Source organism: Ranitomeya variabilis, chromosome 7 (genome assembly GCF_051348905.1).
Source record: "Ranitomeya variabilis isolate aRanVar5 chromosome 7, aRanVar5.hap1, whole genome shotgun sequence".
NCBI lineage: Eukaryota > Metazoa > Chordata > Amphibia > Anura > Dendrobatidae > Ranitomeya > Ranitomeya variabilis.
The window spans coordinates 223,859,053-223,875,724 of NC_135238.1; the positions used below are offsets into that span (position 1 = coordinate 223,859,053).

Consider the following 16,672-nt stretch of genomic DNA (forward strand, 5'->3'; position numbering starts at 1 on the left):
TATATTAAATTGCCTTTAATATTTATGAAGATGCCATGCATTTCTTAAGCCAACAGATTGCAGGAGTATATATACACAAGGTTATGTGCTTTTTACGATGACGCATTGTGCTCTATATACCCTTAATGATTACTTGCAATTACAGTACAGGGAATAAATAGAAATGAATTAGGCGCCAGCAGTTGCATTTTAGGAGGCCTGTCTCCTGGAGTTTATCCAGCCCTGATTGCTCTCAGATAAATAGAACATGAGACATAGGTAGGGTGGTTAGGAAAATTGGCCTTCCAGAGACTGAGGCTATAAATTCAGTCCTGGACCTCGTCAGTCAGCCATGACACATTCCCAGCCCCTGTTCCTCCAGCTAACGAATAAGGCTCACATAGGTGTAGTGCTAAGAAACCTTCTGTGATTAGGAGAATTGACTTCTGGGAATGCTCATTATATAAGGGGTTACCCAGAAGTATTTTCTAGAGAAAACAACTTGTTAATTTACATATTGTCCTCTAGTAGCTATTTTATTATTTTGCATTGTTTGTTATCCAGTTGACAAAACCTTTATTCAATGACTGGTATCCCAACCGCAAAGGTCTCAGCTATCCTTAAAGACAGATTTTGGAGTCTTGTCCAAGATTGCCATGCATACGAATCATCACAGGAAATGTGAGACTTGGGTCCCCCTTAGGAAATCATAATGAGGTCCAGTCCCCATTCATGGACACTTTTGATTACATCACCTTCTTTATTATCAATGTACACACAGGAAATACCAGGTTATTTGGAATCATCCTATGAGAAATAGACTGTTGTGGTAAGTGCTTGAGTCCAAAATCACCTCCAAATGGGATTATCATCTGCTGGCAGTTATGGGCTCACCTGGTGCTAAGCTGTAGGCTTGAATGAGCAGCATGGACCTAAGTTGATGGTGCTGCAGAGCGGGTTTTAACAGTAGACGCGTTCACCAGCTAGGACCAGGACAGCAGGGTATGGAGGGTGACAGAGAAGTGGACCAGGTACCATCAGATGAAGATGAAGGTTTTGCGCAGATACTCATATACATAGTTACATAGTTATTAAGGTTGAAGGAAGACTTTAAGTCCATCTAGTTCAACCCATAGCCTAACCTAACATGCCCTAACATGTTGATCCAGAGGATCATATGGGAATGGTAACTGTATTTATAGGTAACCTGTATCTTCCAGAAAATATGAAGCAAATGGAGTCTAGTATCTTCCAATCATGGTTATTTGCAGCAATGCATGCATATTGAGACTTGTAGTAAGGAAATGGTTAACAGCAGGATGGCAGTGAAGTATAAGCAAGCTAGAGATATGCGCAAAGAGGTGCATTACCTTGATTGCAGAGGTTAGGTGAGAACAGTTGGGATGATTTGGTAACTTGCTTGCTTGCTAAGCTTGCTAAGCTTTACTTAGCTTGGAAATAATTGTAGTTAGAGAAGACACCTGTCTGGAGCTGAGATAATTGAAGTTGAGGCAATCACTTAAACAAATTAAGTGAACTTTGGACAGTGCTACTTAATACCCAAATAGCTGGCATTCATGATCCAGCCTTAAAATTGTTGAAATGGTGATGTTAAAGGAGTTCGCCAGGTTACCTAAGAAACCCGGTGTGGACTTCTGCAAGGGGAGGCCGCTATAGGAGAAGGAAGCAAGTACTGGCATGGAGCCGGGACAGGTGAGTAACATTGGCCATTCGTGGCGCATTTGTTTCTCAGAGTCTGGGCATGACAGAGGATCATCTGGCACTGCCATGGGACAATCCACCTATCATCAAAATTAAAGATGATTGCTAGATATAAAATTATTTTCGTATAATTTTGTCCTTCATGCATATGATCATTTTGACCTTGGAATTTTGTTCCTGTTTTCTTCGATCTTAAACCATTTGAAGTGAAAAACATTTTTGTTAAGTCATAGCTTATTACAATGTAAATAGCTTATGTTAACATGTCTTTATTATGCTACAGCCCTCCATTTAGCACACGAAAAAGCTATTGACAGCCATCTTTAGAGCTCTATTCACCCAATTAGCTCCAAAAGAGTGTCCAACTAGCTCGAGCTAGTTGCTATTGGTATACTGAAAAAAGAAAAAGTATTGTATATTCAATATGGTATACCTTTTTTTTCTTAGAACTGGACTATATTGGTATTCTTGATATGGATTACATTAGTGACAGTCATCAGGAACTTTTCAAATTTAGGGATGTATAGCCCAACGATTTATAATTGGTGTTTATAAATCCCATCGTTCAATTAGATACTCATATTGATCGTAAGTATTTGTTATGAGCTCGACTTCTAGTTGCAGTAAATTGCATATTGCAGACTCCATTTCCCTGGGTTGCATCTCTGTCCACTAAACTACTCTTAACATCGGCATCAGGTGCTAGAACAATACCAGTGGCCAACATTGGTACATGGGAAAATAGCAAGGTGCAATTATTAAGGTTAAAATGGGTTTTCTTGATTGAAATGGAGGATATCTAATTATTGATACTTCTAGATCTGTGCAAATTCTCTCCTACTTACAGTCATAGTGAAGTAGAAGCAATGTAGAAGAACAGTACAGTCGTCTGGGATATATGGGATTTGTATGGCGTACGGTCTGATTTCATAGGAGTAGAAATGCTTGATCGAAAATCGTTGAGTCCAGTTGTTAGAACTGTTCTTTTCTTTCATGTATGGTCCTTGGCCTGACCAGTAAGGTTTTCGGATTGGTTGTGGACAGCTAAAATTTTAGGATTTATTCTCTGGCTTTTCTCGCTATAATATTATTGGGCGCATTTGTTTTCTAAATTTAATATATTGACTGATTTCCAATGAATATTAAAACAAAATTTTGGAAACTTCTTGTCTATTATCATTTAAACTAAAATCCTCCTTTATTTTGGGTAAATAGTTCCCAAAGCGATTCTCTACCCAGAAATCTAAAAGTGACTATACATTACTGATGTATTGTCATGATACCTGGTGTCTTCCATTCTCCAGTTTGGTGCCATGTTCTCCTCTTCTCCAAAATGGCCATTCCAAAGGCATGGAGAGCATTTAAGAAAGTCTTTATCACGCCTCGATTTTCTCTGCCGTGGGATAAACTCAACACTTTCGTCAATGGGGTTGATTCATCCCTTTCCAATGGACAGGCGTGGGGCGGAGTAGTTCAGACTTTCAGAAGTGCTCCTCATGTCCCTGCTGTGGCCATTTTGGAAATGAGAAGGACTGCTGAACTAAGTGAAGTGTCAAGATTATATACTGGGAAATGTATAGTCATAGTTAGGTCTCGGAGTGGAGAGTTGCTTTCGCACACTTGCCTTTATACGCCCCCATGCTTACGAATTACCTTGACATTTAGGTTTACTAAGAAACATATCAGTCTTATTGATGAATAGACTGTAAAAATATAACAAAACCACAAGAAAATGTCTTAAAAAAATCTAAACCACATTGAGTAACCTTTATGGTAAAGGGTAAATTACAACTTTATATAACAAGGCCATGAAAACTTGGAAACTCATGTCCTACAATGGAAAGAGGAACGTTATTTACATTGTCTAATTTGACACATGATAGTTATATAAAATAAAAAAGCCACAGTCAAAAAAAAGTGTATATATATCGTGTCACTAAAAATAAGCAGAAATAAAAATGCAAGTATGACCTCAAATAGTATTGAAGGAGAAAGCAGTAAAAAAAAAAAAAAGTTCAGAAATCCCAATTCCTCCCATGGTCAACCTATTTGGCCGAATTTCAAAACCATTTTACATAAACATAGTTAAAGACCTGTTTTGAATTTCACTTAGCTTTTTTACAAGCCAACAAAAATAAAAGTATATTTTTACATGCTACGGACATGTCAGTTTGTTGTCATTATGTAGTGAGACAAAGCTTCAGGACATGGCATGGTCATTTTATTTTAAGGCGGTAACTAAATCTAACTTGAATTTCAAGCCCAGCATAAAAATGTAAGTTTAAAAAAAATGCACCTCCGTAAATAAATGCACTACCCCTAAAAAAAAAAAAATAAATTAAAAAAAAGGCTAACTCTACCATGAAAAAAGTTAAAAAAAAATGAGCAACTTAAAAGAGAAAAATAATGAACAATTCAAAAGCCAAAAAAGTTTGAAAGAAACCCTCCCACACCCAAAAATGAATAACCCAAAAGAAAAAAAGAAAGTAAAATATAATATGCACCACCCTAAAGAAAACAAGTAAATAACATCCAACAAAAAATAAAGGGTAAAAGATGGACAACCCACAACAGGAAAAAGTAAAAATAAAAAAGTAAAAAGACCCCTCCAACAAAATATAGAATGTGAACAAGTCAAAAGAAGAAAAGGAAAAGAAATGCACAACCTAAAATAAAAAAAAGGACTTACCCACCAAAAAGTAAAAGGTAAAAAAGGAAAAAAAATGCGCAACCAAAAAACAAGAAAACTCAAAATGTGTGAAAAGTGAAACATTACCAATTCGAAAAGCAAATAATGCAAAGCTAAAAAAGTGAAAAATGCACACATTCTCTTTCCAAAAAAACCAAACAAACTCTGTTTTCACACCCGTTTTTCTCACGTAAGCATAAAAGCGGGCGTACAAGTCAGAACTACATTGAAATGGCTCTTAACAGGATTGCCGAGAATTATGCGCATTGCAGCAGCGGAGAATCTGTTTTGTAACGTCCGACCATACGTTGCAAATGAACATTCTTTTTTTCTGCAGAATGATTAAGGAAATCTGTCCATACTTTCCCCGTGTTGTTTCATGTGTTTATTTGGTGATTACAAAAATGTGTTGAGCAGCATTTAAAGGACCAAACAAAAAAAAAAACGAGACACACAGCAGTTCTCTGATTTGATTTATTCATCGAGCAAGCATATGCTACATGTTCTGTTATATATATAACTCAGACATAATCCATACAATGTTCTCCGAGCGTTTCTTACAGGGAGAGGGATTTCTGAAGGATAAAGCGAGATGCTTTCATGTCTTTACGTATGCAAACTATGGAGGATCTGGGCTGACCTGTCAGTAAGTAAATAGGTCCGTGACCGTTAATGGATCCCACGTCTTCTCTCTTATTCCAGGTTAGAAGCCGTGCACTGTGGCTGTTACCCTCTGTGCCCCAAAGCTTTGGTGTACCCCGAGATCTTCCCAGGTAGGCATATCATCCACATCCAGGGCTTCCTATCTTAAAGTCTGAAAACTGGGAAAGTTACGCAAGAGCATTTGTTTATTTGGCAAAACCAAATGTTAATGTAGGAAGAAAAAAAAAATGTGATACAATACATTAGACTGCGTTTATACATACCATCTGTTCTCTCACAATAGCAAAATAAAAAGATGATTTAAAATAGGTTTTTTTTTTTCATTAGTCTGGGGCGAAACGGCAGAGCCGGAATAGCACATAGCGGGCTGTCATCTACCTTATTGCGATTGGATGTATACATACATCCGCAGATGGCTTCGCGCCGTTTATACACGCACGCATATAGGTAAATATTTACGGAACGGAAATGGACTGATTGTATAGAGAGAGAATATAAGTTTATGATTGATACAGTTAAAAAGACATAAAAAAAAAAATTGTGCAGCTCCGTTGCGATCCTCAACTACAAAATATCCCTCTCCCCTTTGTATTGTGTTACATTAGAATAATGTATTTTAATCACCCCGAGGAGATGTCTAAACAGAACGAGTACACGGTCTTATTTAACATTAAACATCCTTTTGCGAGTGGAAGGTAACTTCATAAAAATCAGGCTTAAATAATGTAAAACACGAGACGGCACAGAGCAATATGCATTTTTAATTAGTAAAGTGACTAATATCGAGTGTGTGCTTTGAGGTCTTTGTTTCATTAAAAATGTATCTGTTTTTTCCTGCAGCGGAATATCTGTATTCGACACCTGAACAGCTTTTGAAAAAATTGCAGAAATTCTGCAAAAGGCCCGATATTGTCAGGAGGCATCGGTTTCAGGTATAGGATCAAAAGATTGCTTCTTTTTTTTTGTGCTACTTTTATATATATACTTTTTTTTTTTTTTTTTTTTTAACCTCTGGTGACAAATTGATTGCAACTCAGAAGGAAAAAAAAAAAAGAAATCTGTTGCAAGGGACTGTATAATTAGCGTAGTTTATTTCGAAACGAAGCATGTTATGCAGGAATATTAGTTGTTATGCTAACAAGGATTAATTAAAGTACACGGCAGCTGTATTACCATAGGTCTGATGGTAGTCTTGCACTTAAGGCATACCGAATCTCCCTTTTTAATTTATTGCTTTCGAAATAAGAAAAAGAAAAAAATGGCTGTCCTGTACGTTGGGACCCACGAGGCTTATAAAAATGAACCTGGATTAATGCAGCTCATTAGCTTTAAAGGAAAGTTGAAAGGAATATCTTACAATTATACTAATGAAGATAAGCTCACTTTGCTATTAGAATATTATATTATTTAAAACTGGGAGGGGAGATTCAAGAAATTGTTATCAGGTGCAGACTTTTTTTTTTTTTTCTCTCTCTCAATCTATTTTCTTTCTATGCATTGTCATGAAAATGAACCCTACCCGTGTCCTTCCATGCCCTTGAGTGTTGGAGGATATCTCTAGAAATTCCTATATGGATGCTCTTGCAAAATTGGCCCAAATATATATATTTTAAAACATTTTTTTAATTTAAAAAAAAATTGAAAAATATATTTTTATGATATATATATATATATATATATATATATATATATATATATATATATATATATATTTTTTTATTATTATTATTATTATATATATTTTTTCTTTCTATGAATTATGAAAAAGAAGACTCCCCGTGTCCTACATGCCCTGGAGCGTCGAGTCTGTCTAGAAATTCCTATGCGAATATTTGATTTTGCAAAATTGGTCCAAAAATGTGTGTGTGTATATATATATATATATATATATATATATATATATATATATATATATATATATATATATATATATATATATATATTTCTAAATTTAAAAAAAATTGAAAAATATATTTTTCATTTTTTATAGATAATTTTTTAGTGAAGCAAAAATCTTATTTTAGATTTATTTATTATTTTTAACAAAATTTAAAATTGAATACTATTATTTTTGAAATATGTCGGTAATATTTTTATTTTTAATATATTTTTTTTAGTAAGAAAAATCGTATTTAAGATTGAAAAATAAGTAATTTTTTTTTCAATCTTAAAGTGAAAAATATTTCTGAAATATTTTTAATATTTTAATTTTTAATATATCGTTTTTATATTTAAAAAAGTCTTATTTTAGATAAAAAAGACATCATTTTGACTTTTCAGGCTGCTATCTATGGCAAGATAGCTGTATGAGAGTTTAATTTTGCTTGATTTAACCCCATCGTCGCCAGTTTAAGCGGGTGACGGGGAGTTGTGGAGGAGGGCGAAATGTTTGGTTTCTTCTCAGATATTTTGATGATGTATGTGCAATGTAAAGCTCCATTGTGCATCTGTAGGAAACAGTTAAAGCATGGGAAAAAATAGAGATAGGAGCAAAAAATGCAATTTAACACCCAATTTCAAGCTCATTATCTTTCATTGTCTATTAACTTGGCAATGGTTCAGGAGGTAGCCTATAATAGTTTAAAATGCTGACTGCACAGTTCCAATGCTGTGTGCAGTGCTTTGCAAGCCAGTAGAATTGCATACAGCTTTTAACCTGTAATGAAAAAAAAAGTAAAGGAACCCACCCAGAAGGCAGGGAGCTTTATGATGTGTGGAACCCCTCAGGCCTCGGTCGCCTTCCTCTTTTTTTTTTCTGCTGCAGTCTGTGTGTTCCAGCATTTTACAAACCAAACAGATCCAGTGAGGACAGCATGGGGTCTGTATAATGGTCCTCATCCTGGATATTCTAAAAAAAAAAAAAAGAAATATATATAGATATAAATTATATATATTGGTTGCTAAGGTTTACATGTTCTGCAAGTGCAAAGTGAGGTCTAATCAGCAATAAACATCACTCGTTTCACTGTTAAAATCTGACTTTTCACAGTCTAATACATGGAAGAAAGTGTTGTAAACTGTGAATAAAACATATATTGGGTGATACATGAATCAGCTTTATCGGTACGGTTTGTGAATAAAAAGTTGTAGGGATGTAACTGTGACTATCTGTATAAAACCAGCTTACACTTGCCAACTTGTTGAAGTTGTTTTAAAAGGGTTTTCCCATGAACAAAGTTGATCTTAATCAACAGCTTAATCAATAGATTTTTGAATAATAATAAGGTCCACAATTGGATGTGTTTAAAATAAAATATTCCTGTGCTGAGATAATCTTATAAATGTGCCCCTGCTGTGTACTGTGTAATGGCTGTGTCTGACCGTACAGGGACATGGTCTGATCATACCATATCTCTTGGCCAGGGGAGTAGGCAAAAGAAGGTATACAGACATTACAGCACATGATCACAGATGATTCTGTGAGGTGAAATGTTTTACCTCACAGAAAGAATCAGTTCTGTAATGTCTGTATACTCTGGTTAATGTCTTTTGCTCACTCCTCTGGCCAGAAGATGTGGTATGTAGAGATGGGGGAACCCGAACAGTAAGGTTCGAGGCTCGTTCCGAACATCTACTGGTCGGACATGGACCCTAAACAAGGACTTCACCAAGAAGACCATGTTACTGTTAGGATTTGGCACCCCAAACACCGGGTGTTTCTTGCACGCGACACACTCCCATGACAGTGCGGCAAACACTGCCTTTTGATCTATAAAATCTGCATTTTTTCACCCAAACACCCCAGTGTCCCAAAGTCCCACAAGATGAAACTTCCCCCTTTTCCCACCACCCAACCTAACACCTACACCCAAATCGATATCCCTATATGCAATATATACAGAAACAGACATTACAATAACCACAACTGAAGCCCAAGTTTGGCGCCTGCAGCTGTACATCACTGTATATTGATCAAAACAAAAATCTACAAGGTCAGCAGCAAACCACAATCAGGAAAGGAGATGACCAGACTAGGACACATTAAAAGAAAAGCCCTCCAGCGGAGAACGGCCCTACGTGTGTCCAGTCTCTCATACTCAAGAGAGCACACCTTCACCAGGTCACCAAATATGGTCCCAAACACATTACCTCCCTCTTGACCAGGTTCAGTCTGTTCCCCCATAGCAGTTGAAAGAACAAACTGAAGACCCGAGTCCAGAGAGCCTCCGGCAAGATGCACACACTGCCCAGATAAATCAGTAAAGGAAGCAGGTAAGTTTTGATCAGGATCTCCTTCTTCCAGCCAGAGACTCTCACACTTTTCCTGGTTGATCTTGGACCCTGATGCCTCCGAGTAGCAATCTACCTCTGATATCAGCCACTCTGCCTCCTCATTAGAGGAAACAAAAGCAGTTACATCATCTGTATTCACCACCACCCTCAAAGTTGTTTTAGGTATTGCGTCTATCCCGATCCCTGCCAACCTTCCACGTTCCACTCTTCTAAGAAGGGGGTCAATCACAAACACGTACAGCAGCAGGCTCAAGGGACAACCCTCGCAAGCACCACACGCAACCTCAAAAGAGCTGCTAATTCAACCGTTCACAAGCGAGACAAACTGTGCCCCACTGTACATGATATTAATCCAATCAACAAACCCCCCCCATGAGGCCATGTCTCAGAAGGACAGACCAGAGGTACCCATGATTAATCCTATCAAATGCTTTTGCATGGTTCAGTGAGAGCATATACCCCTTTCAGTGACCAGCCCTACCCTGCTCCACTGCCTCTAAGACTCAGAGCACAGCACTAAATGTGCTGCGGCCTGGAACAGAGTAATGCAAATTTTACAAGCCGACCAAACAGCACCTTTGCCAAAACCTTCCTGCTGCATTCTGAAGGGCTATGGGACACCAATTCTTAATGCAAGATGGATCCTTACCCTTTGGCAAGATGATCAGGGCAGACCGCCTCATTGACTTCGGCACAGTGCCCAAGGATAGATGCTCATTGAATAGCTCAGTTAAGAGGGGAACCAAGACGTCCTTAAAGGTCTTATGGAATTCAGATGTTAAGCCATCTGGACCGGGTGATTTCTTTAGGGCAAGCTCTTTAGTCGCCAACTTAACTTCCTCTTCCCCAATCATCTCTGTCAAAACATCTAGAGAGGGTCAACGGTGGTTCGGGGACGGCTTCAGTCAGGAAAGCAGACATCTCACCTCAATCAAGATTCCTCTTCCCCAAGAGGTGTGAGTAGAAGGATCTTATAACCTCCAGGATCCCTGTTCTTGTTCGTCTCAGGGACCCTGTAGTGTTGACCAGTCCTGTAACTACTTTACTATTCACTGACATCTTGCAGATTCTTTAAGGGACAGGCGAGTGGTACTTACCGTAATCTCTCTCAAAAACCAAACATTTGTGTCTATCGTACCGACATCTCATTAGCAAAGATTTCACTTTGGAGATCGCGGCTACCTCCATTTGAGACAAGATGCTCAAGTTTCCTCATCAGACTGTGATACAGGCGGAACCTGTTCAGACTTCTAAGTCTCAAGAGCTGGCGGAAGAATCTCGCCACCCTTATCTTGAACATCTCCCACCACTGACTCCTCTTTACTACTACAAAGATCCAGTAAGGACACCTGGCTCTGAAGAAAATCCTCAAAGGACTGTCTTATCTGTAACTTTCAGAGAAAGCAAAAGTAAACAGTGGTCAGAGAACTCCACCTCAACAGACACTGCTGAAGAGACGGCTTCCTCTTTTAATAAAACCTGTCTATTCTGGACTTACAGTTACATCTGTGATAGGTGAATCCCTCGTGGCTTGGGGTGCACCGAATGTGGACATCCACCAGGCGAGCCTCACTAGCTATACTATTAAGGACGATACTATCATGAGTTAGCTTGTCTCTGGAGCTCCTGAATCTGGGGACCTCGAGACAGTGTTGAAGTCCCCTCCAAAGACAACCTGCTGACTTGTAAAAAGGTGGGGCTTGATTCTTGTAAAGAGACACTTCCAGTCCCACTTAGATTGGTGACTCTTGTCCCTTCATGAGGACATGTAAGATCAAGGACCGCCACTCCCCTATATGGCTCAGCTGCAAGAGACTAATAGGGGGGCTCGAGTCTCCACCACTTCTTAGCTTTAAACATGCCTGTCATGTTTTGCAACCTGGTCTGTTGCAAAAGGAAAATGTCAGCTTCAACCCGGCTGAGAAAATCTAAGGCCGCAAATCTAGCTGTATTTGACTTTATGCTGGCGACATTAATGGACGCCAACGTCAATGGAGTGGGTACTGCCATCATTGGTGATAGAGTTAGATGGATTTCTTCATCCCACTCCCCTTATCCTCTGCCTCAGAGGAGGAATCCTTCCTCTTTAATGACACAGAGGTATCTATTCCCATATTTTTTTTACTTCTATCGTCCACGTCTCTGGACTCTGGGCCAGTTCCTCCCCCCAAGGGCTTTGCATCCCCAGAAGAATGAGACTCGGTACCCCATGTAAACCCCACTGAAGCCGAAACCTCACGCTCAGCGGAAAGGATGTTCTCAAGGGCTTGGAACTGGTTAAAAAGACCAACCAGATGGGAGTCAGTTGTACCTTCCTCAGGTACTTTGGTCAGAGTGGGAGAAGTTGTTTTGTCTCCCTTTTTCTCTTCTTTTTGGTGCAGAGGTTACACTTGTCCTCTAGCCACTGCATATTATCCTCATCCATACTTTCACAATGGGAGGACTCTGAGGAAGTGGTGCTTTTCTCCCTGTAGATCCTCCTAACCTCCATATCCAACTCATCATCCCTCAGGGACTCAGGAGCAAGACTGGTGTTCTGGACACGGGTCGCCCCAGTAGCACAGGGCTCAGCCAGCTCCCTCTCCTATTTGCTCCTGTTTAGATGCCTCAGCTGGGCAGGCATCTTTTTATTGCTTTTCCTCCCTGGCCACTCAACTCCCTCACCCCTGCTAGTCCCTTCCCCAGCAGAATCGGCCTCACAGCTTTATCCCACCGGGGTCAATACTGCATTAGCGAAGGATCGAGGACAACATCTAAATGGGTTACCTAACACACCACACAGGTGGCACCTAATCTCTACAGAAGATGCAGCAAGATGGCCGACATCCCCACACAATGCACATTTCTGCACAGTGCAGTTTGCATTGAAGTGTGTTAGGTCGCCACACTTGTGACAGAGCTTCGGTTGCGCCTGGTAGAAGACCAGGATACATATGATCCCTACCCAGAAAGGCAGATGATAGAATGTGGGCAATCATACCACGTGAACATTTAAGTTTTACCTTAAACGTCCAGGCCCCTGACCAGATACCAAACTCATTGCGATTTTTCATTGGCATCTCTACCACCTCTACATACCTGCAATGCCACATCATGATGCCATAACAAAAAAGCAACCAGTTACAAGTCATCATGGTCACTTTCTTGACTTGGTTTTGACAAGACGCGACCTCAATGGCAAAGTTTCGCCAGCTGGGCTCATTTTTTGCCAACTCATAACTCATTCAACCAGAAGAGCTCAAGTTCCTCTAGCCGAAAAAAAGCTGACATCAAACTCTGGCGTGGAATAGGGATGTATCAAAGTGTAGATGTCAATTACCTTAAAGCGCATCCTCAGCAGGAGCTTCACAACCTTTGACCTTGGAGGACATGCTTCACTGTTCCTCCACCGAAGACGGACCACATTCCTATGCACACTGCCCGACCCGGCTGTTGGGATGGTTCACACTGTATAGGTACCTTCACACTGAACAACTTAACAACAATATCGCTAGCGATCCGTGACGTTGCAGCGTCCTGGATAGCGATATCGTTGTGTTTGACACGCAGCAGCGATCAGGATCCTGCTGTGACATCGTTGGTCGGAGCTAGAAGGCCAGCACCTTATTTCGTCGCTGGATCACCCACTGACATCGCTGAGTCGGCGTGTGTGACTCAGATTCAGCGATGTCTTCACTGGTAACCAGGGTAAACATCGGGTTACTAAGCGCAGGGCCGCGCTTAGTAACCCGATATTTACCCCGATTACCAGTGTAAATGTTAAAAAAAAAAAAACACTACATACTTACATTCCGATGTCTGTCACGTCCCACGGCGTTCTGCTTCCCTGCACTGTGTCAGCGCCGGCTGGCCGTAAAGCAGGGCACAGCGGTGACGTCACCGCTCTGCTTTACAGCCGGCGCTTACAGTGCAGGGAAGCAGAACGCCGGGGGACCCGACAGACACCGGAATGTAAGTATGTAGTGTTTGTTTTTTTTTACATTTACACTGGTAACCAGGTTAAACATCGGGTTACTAAGCGCGGCCCTGCACTTAGTAACCCGATGTTTACCCTGGTTACCCGGGGACTTCGGCATCGCTGGTCGCTGGAGAGCTGTCTGTGTGACAGCTCTCTAGCGACCACACAGCGACGCTGCAGCGATCGGCATCGTTGTCTAGATCGCTGCAGCGTCACTAAATGTGACGGTACCTTATGCCTCTCTTTTTGCTCTCAGAAGGTCCCAAGGCCATGCTTCTCTATCAACCTTTCAACCCCCTACCATTAGTGATCTCTTCCCCTTCTTTAGAGCCTCCAGGAGATGCCACTGAAACATGTTGCCCCCAGAGCCAGGAGACAAGGAGGATATCCTATTTTCCTCGGAGGTGACACCGGCATAACTCCTGATAGGCGTTACCACTGTCGGAGGGGGGTGCAACTGGACCAGTGATTATATCAGCCCCAACAGAATCCCTATTACACACCTTCATCACCATCTCAACCTCCACCCAACCAGCAACCACACTACTATACAATTTGCCCCATTCACACCCACCACCACATTCACTCCTGCTGGAGCAGTGTGTGACATTTTGACCTCAGCATCAGGCACAAGGGGCTCAGTCACCATCATAAAACTGGAAGCCAGCTCACCCATGGTCTTACATGTGCCTTCCGCGTCATCAGTTGGTAGTTTGCATTGCTTCACATTTGATACCAGGCACCGCTGACTCTTCACAGCTGTAAGGCACTGCTGATACTTAGCATCAAGATTTTGCCGTCCAGCGGCACCAAGTTATACAACGAGCTGAGCCTGCAGCCAACTCGGGGTACACGGATGAGGGCATACAAGTCGTCTTTGCCTTTTTCTTCTTGTCCCCAGTTGCCACTTGCCTCTTCTGGTAGATCATCACCAAGATGGAAGTTTTGAAGGCACACTGGGGACTCCAGGAGCTTTATCTCCGCCATTAACGCACCTTCCTGGCCGCTGTTGTCACTGTCTTCCCCCATGCTGACAAAACTGCAACCAGATGTCAATGTAGCCTGTTCTGCAGGTAGATTGCTGCACGTGGCCTGAGGGTGACTTTGCAGGCTGCCGTGTGGGGCTTTCTGGTGGTCAAAATCCTCATCATCATCATATACATGGCTCTCAGGCTGCTGCCCCATCTGCCTTTGCTCTCTGTTATCAGCCATATCACTAAATCTGTCCTCATTCACCAGTTTTTCCTTGAAAGGACTACTCTTTTGTCTGATAAAAGCTTTTCTGACTTCCAGCTCATTAATTTCAAGCTTAAATCTCTTTACGTCCACCTCGAGTTGTCTTTCTCGGTTTGGAGGCACCCACAGCCTCCTGATGGTCTTACTCACCTCTTCATACTCACGGATCTGGCTCATAACCCGGGAGCCATAGGTGGACACAGACTCCCAGGGTCTCTGCACCCCCCAATCTTTCTCAGCGAGGTCAGCCTCACCGCCGTGAGCACTCAGCTTTCCTCCGGAAAGACCGCCATCATACATGCTGGCAGGATGTACCTCCATCTTGGAAGCCTTGCAGATTCTCTGGGTCTCCACAGACCCAAGGGGAGTAGGAGCCACATTGCTGCAACTCCTGGTGGAGTGCCTCACCCCTGAGTCCTCTGATTTGCAGGCTTCCAGGTGGAGAGGTGTTGCTCTGGAGCATACAGCAGGATCAGTAGCGACGACACCCACAATTATCCTAATGAGCAACAGCTGATCAAAGCTGCTCTCATTATTCTGCTGATGGTGTCACTGTGTACATACATTGCATTACTTATCCTATACTGATGCTGAGTTACATCCTGTATTATGCTCCAGAGCTGCGCTTGCTATTCTGCTGGTGCAGTCACTATGTACAAAGATTACATTACTGATCCTGTACTGATCCTGAGTCACATACTGTGTTATAATCCAGAGCTGCACTCACTTTTCTGCTGGTGCAGTCACTATATATATATATATATATATATACATTACATTACTTATCTTGCACTGATGCTGAGTTACATCCTGTATTATACTCCAGAGCTGCACTCAATATTCTGCTGGTGCAGTCACTGTGTACATACAATATCTTACTGATCCTGAGTTACATCCTGTATTATACTCCAGAGCTGCACTCAATATTCTGCTGGTGCAGTCACTGTGCGCATACATTACGTTACTTATCCTGTTCTGATCCTGATTTACATTTGGTATTATATTCCAGAGCTGCACAAACTTAGAAAAAAGCTCGCCTTTTTATGTTGATTCTGACCAGAATCTCCCTTGTAGTCACCCATGGAGATTAGTGAAGCAGCCACTACTAACCTGAATGGAGATACAGCCTACACCCCTGCATGAGTCCCCTTCCTTCTCCCAGCAGTGATGCCGCATCTTCACTTGCACGGCACGCAGGTCTCCTGGGAGTGTGCTGGGTGCGTGCGCTCCCTGTCTCTTAAAGGGGCAGAGCGCGCACTTCCAAAAAACATTCCCAGCCAATGGCTTAGAGACATCTGTTATTAAAGGCACCCTCAACTATTGGGAAGTGCCTTAGCAACTTTTGAATTCAGTGTATTTCCTGCTGCCAAGTTTTATAGTTCTTGTACCTGTGCTCTCTGAACCTGATCCTGTCTGTCCTGCCTGCCCTTTCTGAACCTGATCCTGTCTGCCCTGCTTACATTGTGTGAATCTGATCCTGTCCTCCCTCTGTAGCTCGTTCCTGGATTTGTCCTGCCTTTCTCAAATGTAGAGCTTGATCTGTCTTGCCCGCACCTATATCGCTACCCTCACCAGTCCAGTCTGAACTTGCACCTGTGATCCTGAACGTGAGTCCGTCCTGTGTTTCTCAACCTTCCCTGTTCATTCCTGATCTGGTACCTGTTCAGTCTACCAGCCACATGTCCCCCATTAACCAGTTCCTGGCAGATCATGCTTCCCTGCCTCTTTGTGGATCTGCTGTCATGGCTCCCAGGTCTGTTTTGGAGTAGCATCTGGTGTCCACCTTGGTTCAAGTCTAACCACACCATCAGGGGCTCTAGTGAGAAACCAGGTGTTCGCTTTGTTACGCCCCTCCAGGTTCTTTTCGGACCATGGCACATTGGTCCACAACCACGTGCATAACAAAAAGCGCCCAATGCCAGGTCTGATCTTCTCATTTGTACAGTTCATGCATTTTGATAACTCTGATTTTCCCTTTGTCTCTCAAATCAATTAAATCTGCTGCTCAGCATCCATCCAATGTATAATATTTCGATACTATGCGCTAAACAATTTAAAAGAAACAGAAAATGCAGACTTCATATGCAAATATTGTACTGCAGCATCACACATACTAGATCACATATTTACCTTCCCCATCCCCCACGACCCACACAGAATCTGACCACTTATGTAGTGTTTGTTAGTGATGA

At 41.5% G+C, this 16,672-nt stretch overlaps 1 protein-coding gene across 4 annotated transcripts in view; it reads left to right on the forward strand.

Moving 5' to 3' along the window:
* QTMAN (queuosine-tRNA mannosyltransferase) overlaps positions 1–16,672 on the forward strand; it is a 310,972-nt gene that overhangs the window by 190,386 nt on the left and 103,914 nt on the right. For all 4 annotated transcript variants that reach the window (XM_077273016.1, XM_077273013.1, XM_077273015.1 and 1 more), the window contains exons 8-9: positions 5,093–5,163; positions 5,894–5,985. In XM_077273016.1, the coding sequence (XP_077129131.1) occupies positions 5,093–5,163; positions 5,894–5,985 (163 nt within the window). The remainder of the gene's footprint in view (positions 1–5,092; positions 5,164–5,893; positions 5,986–16,672) is intronic.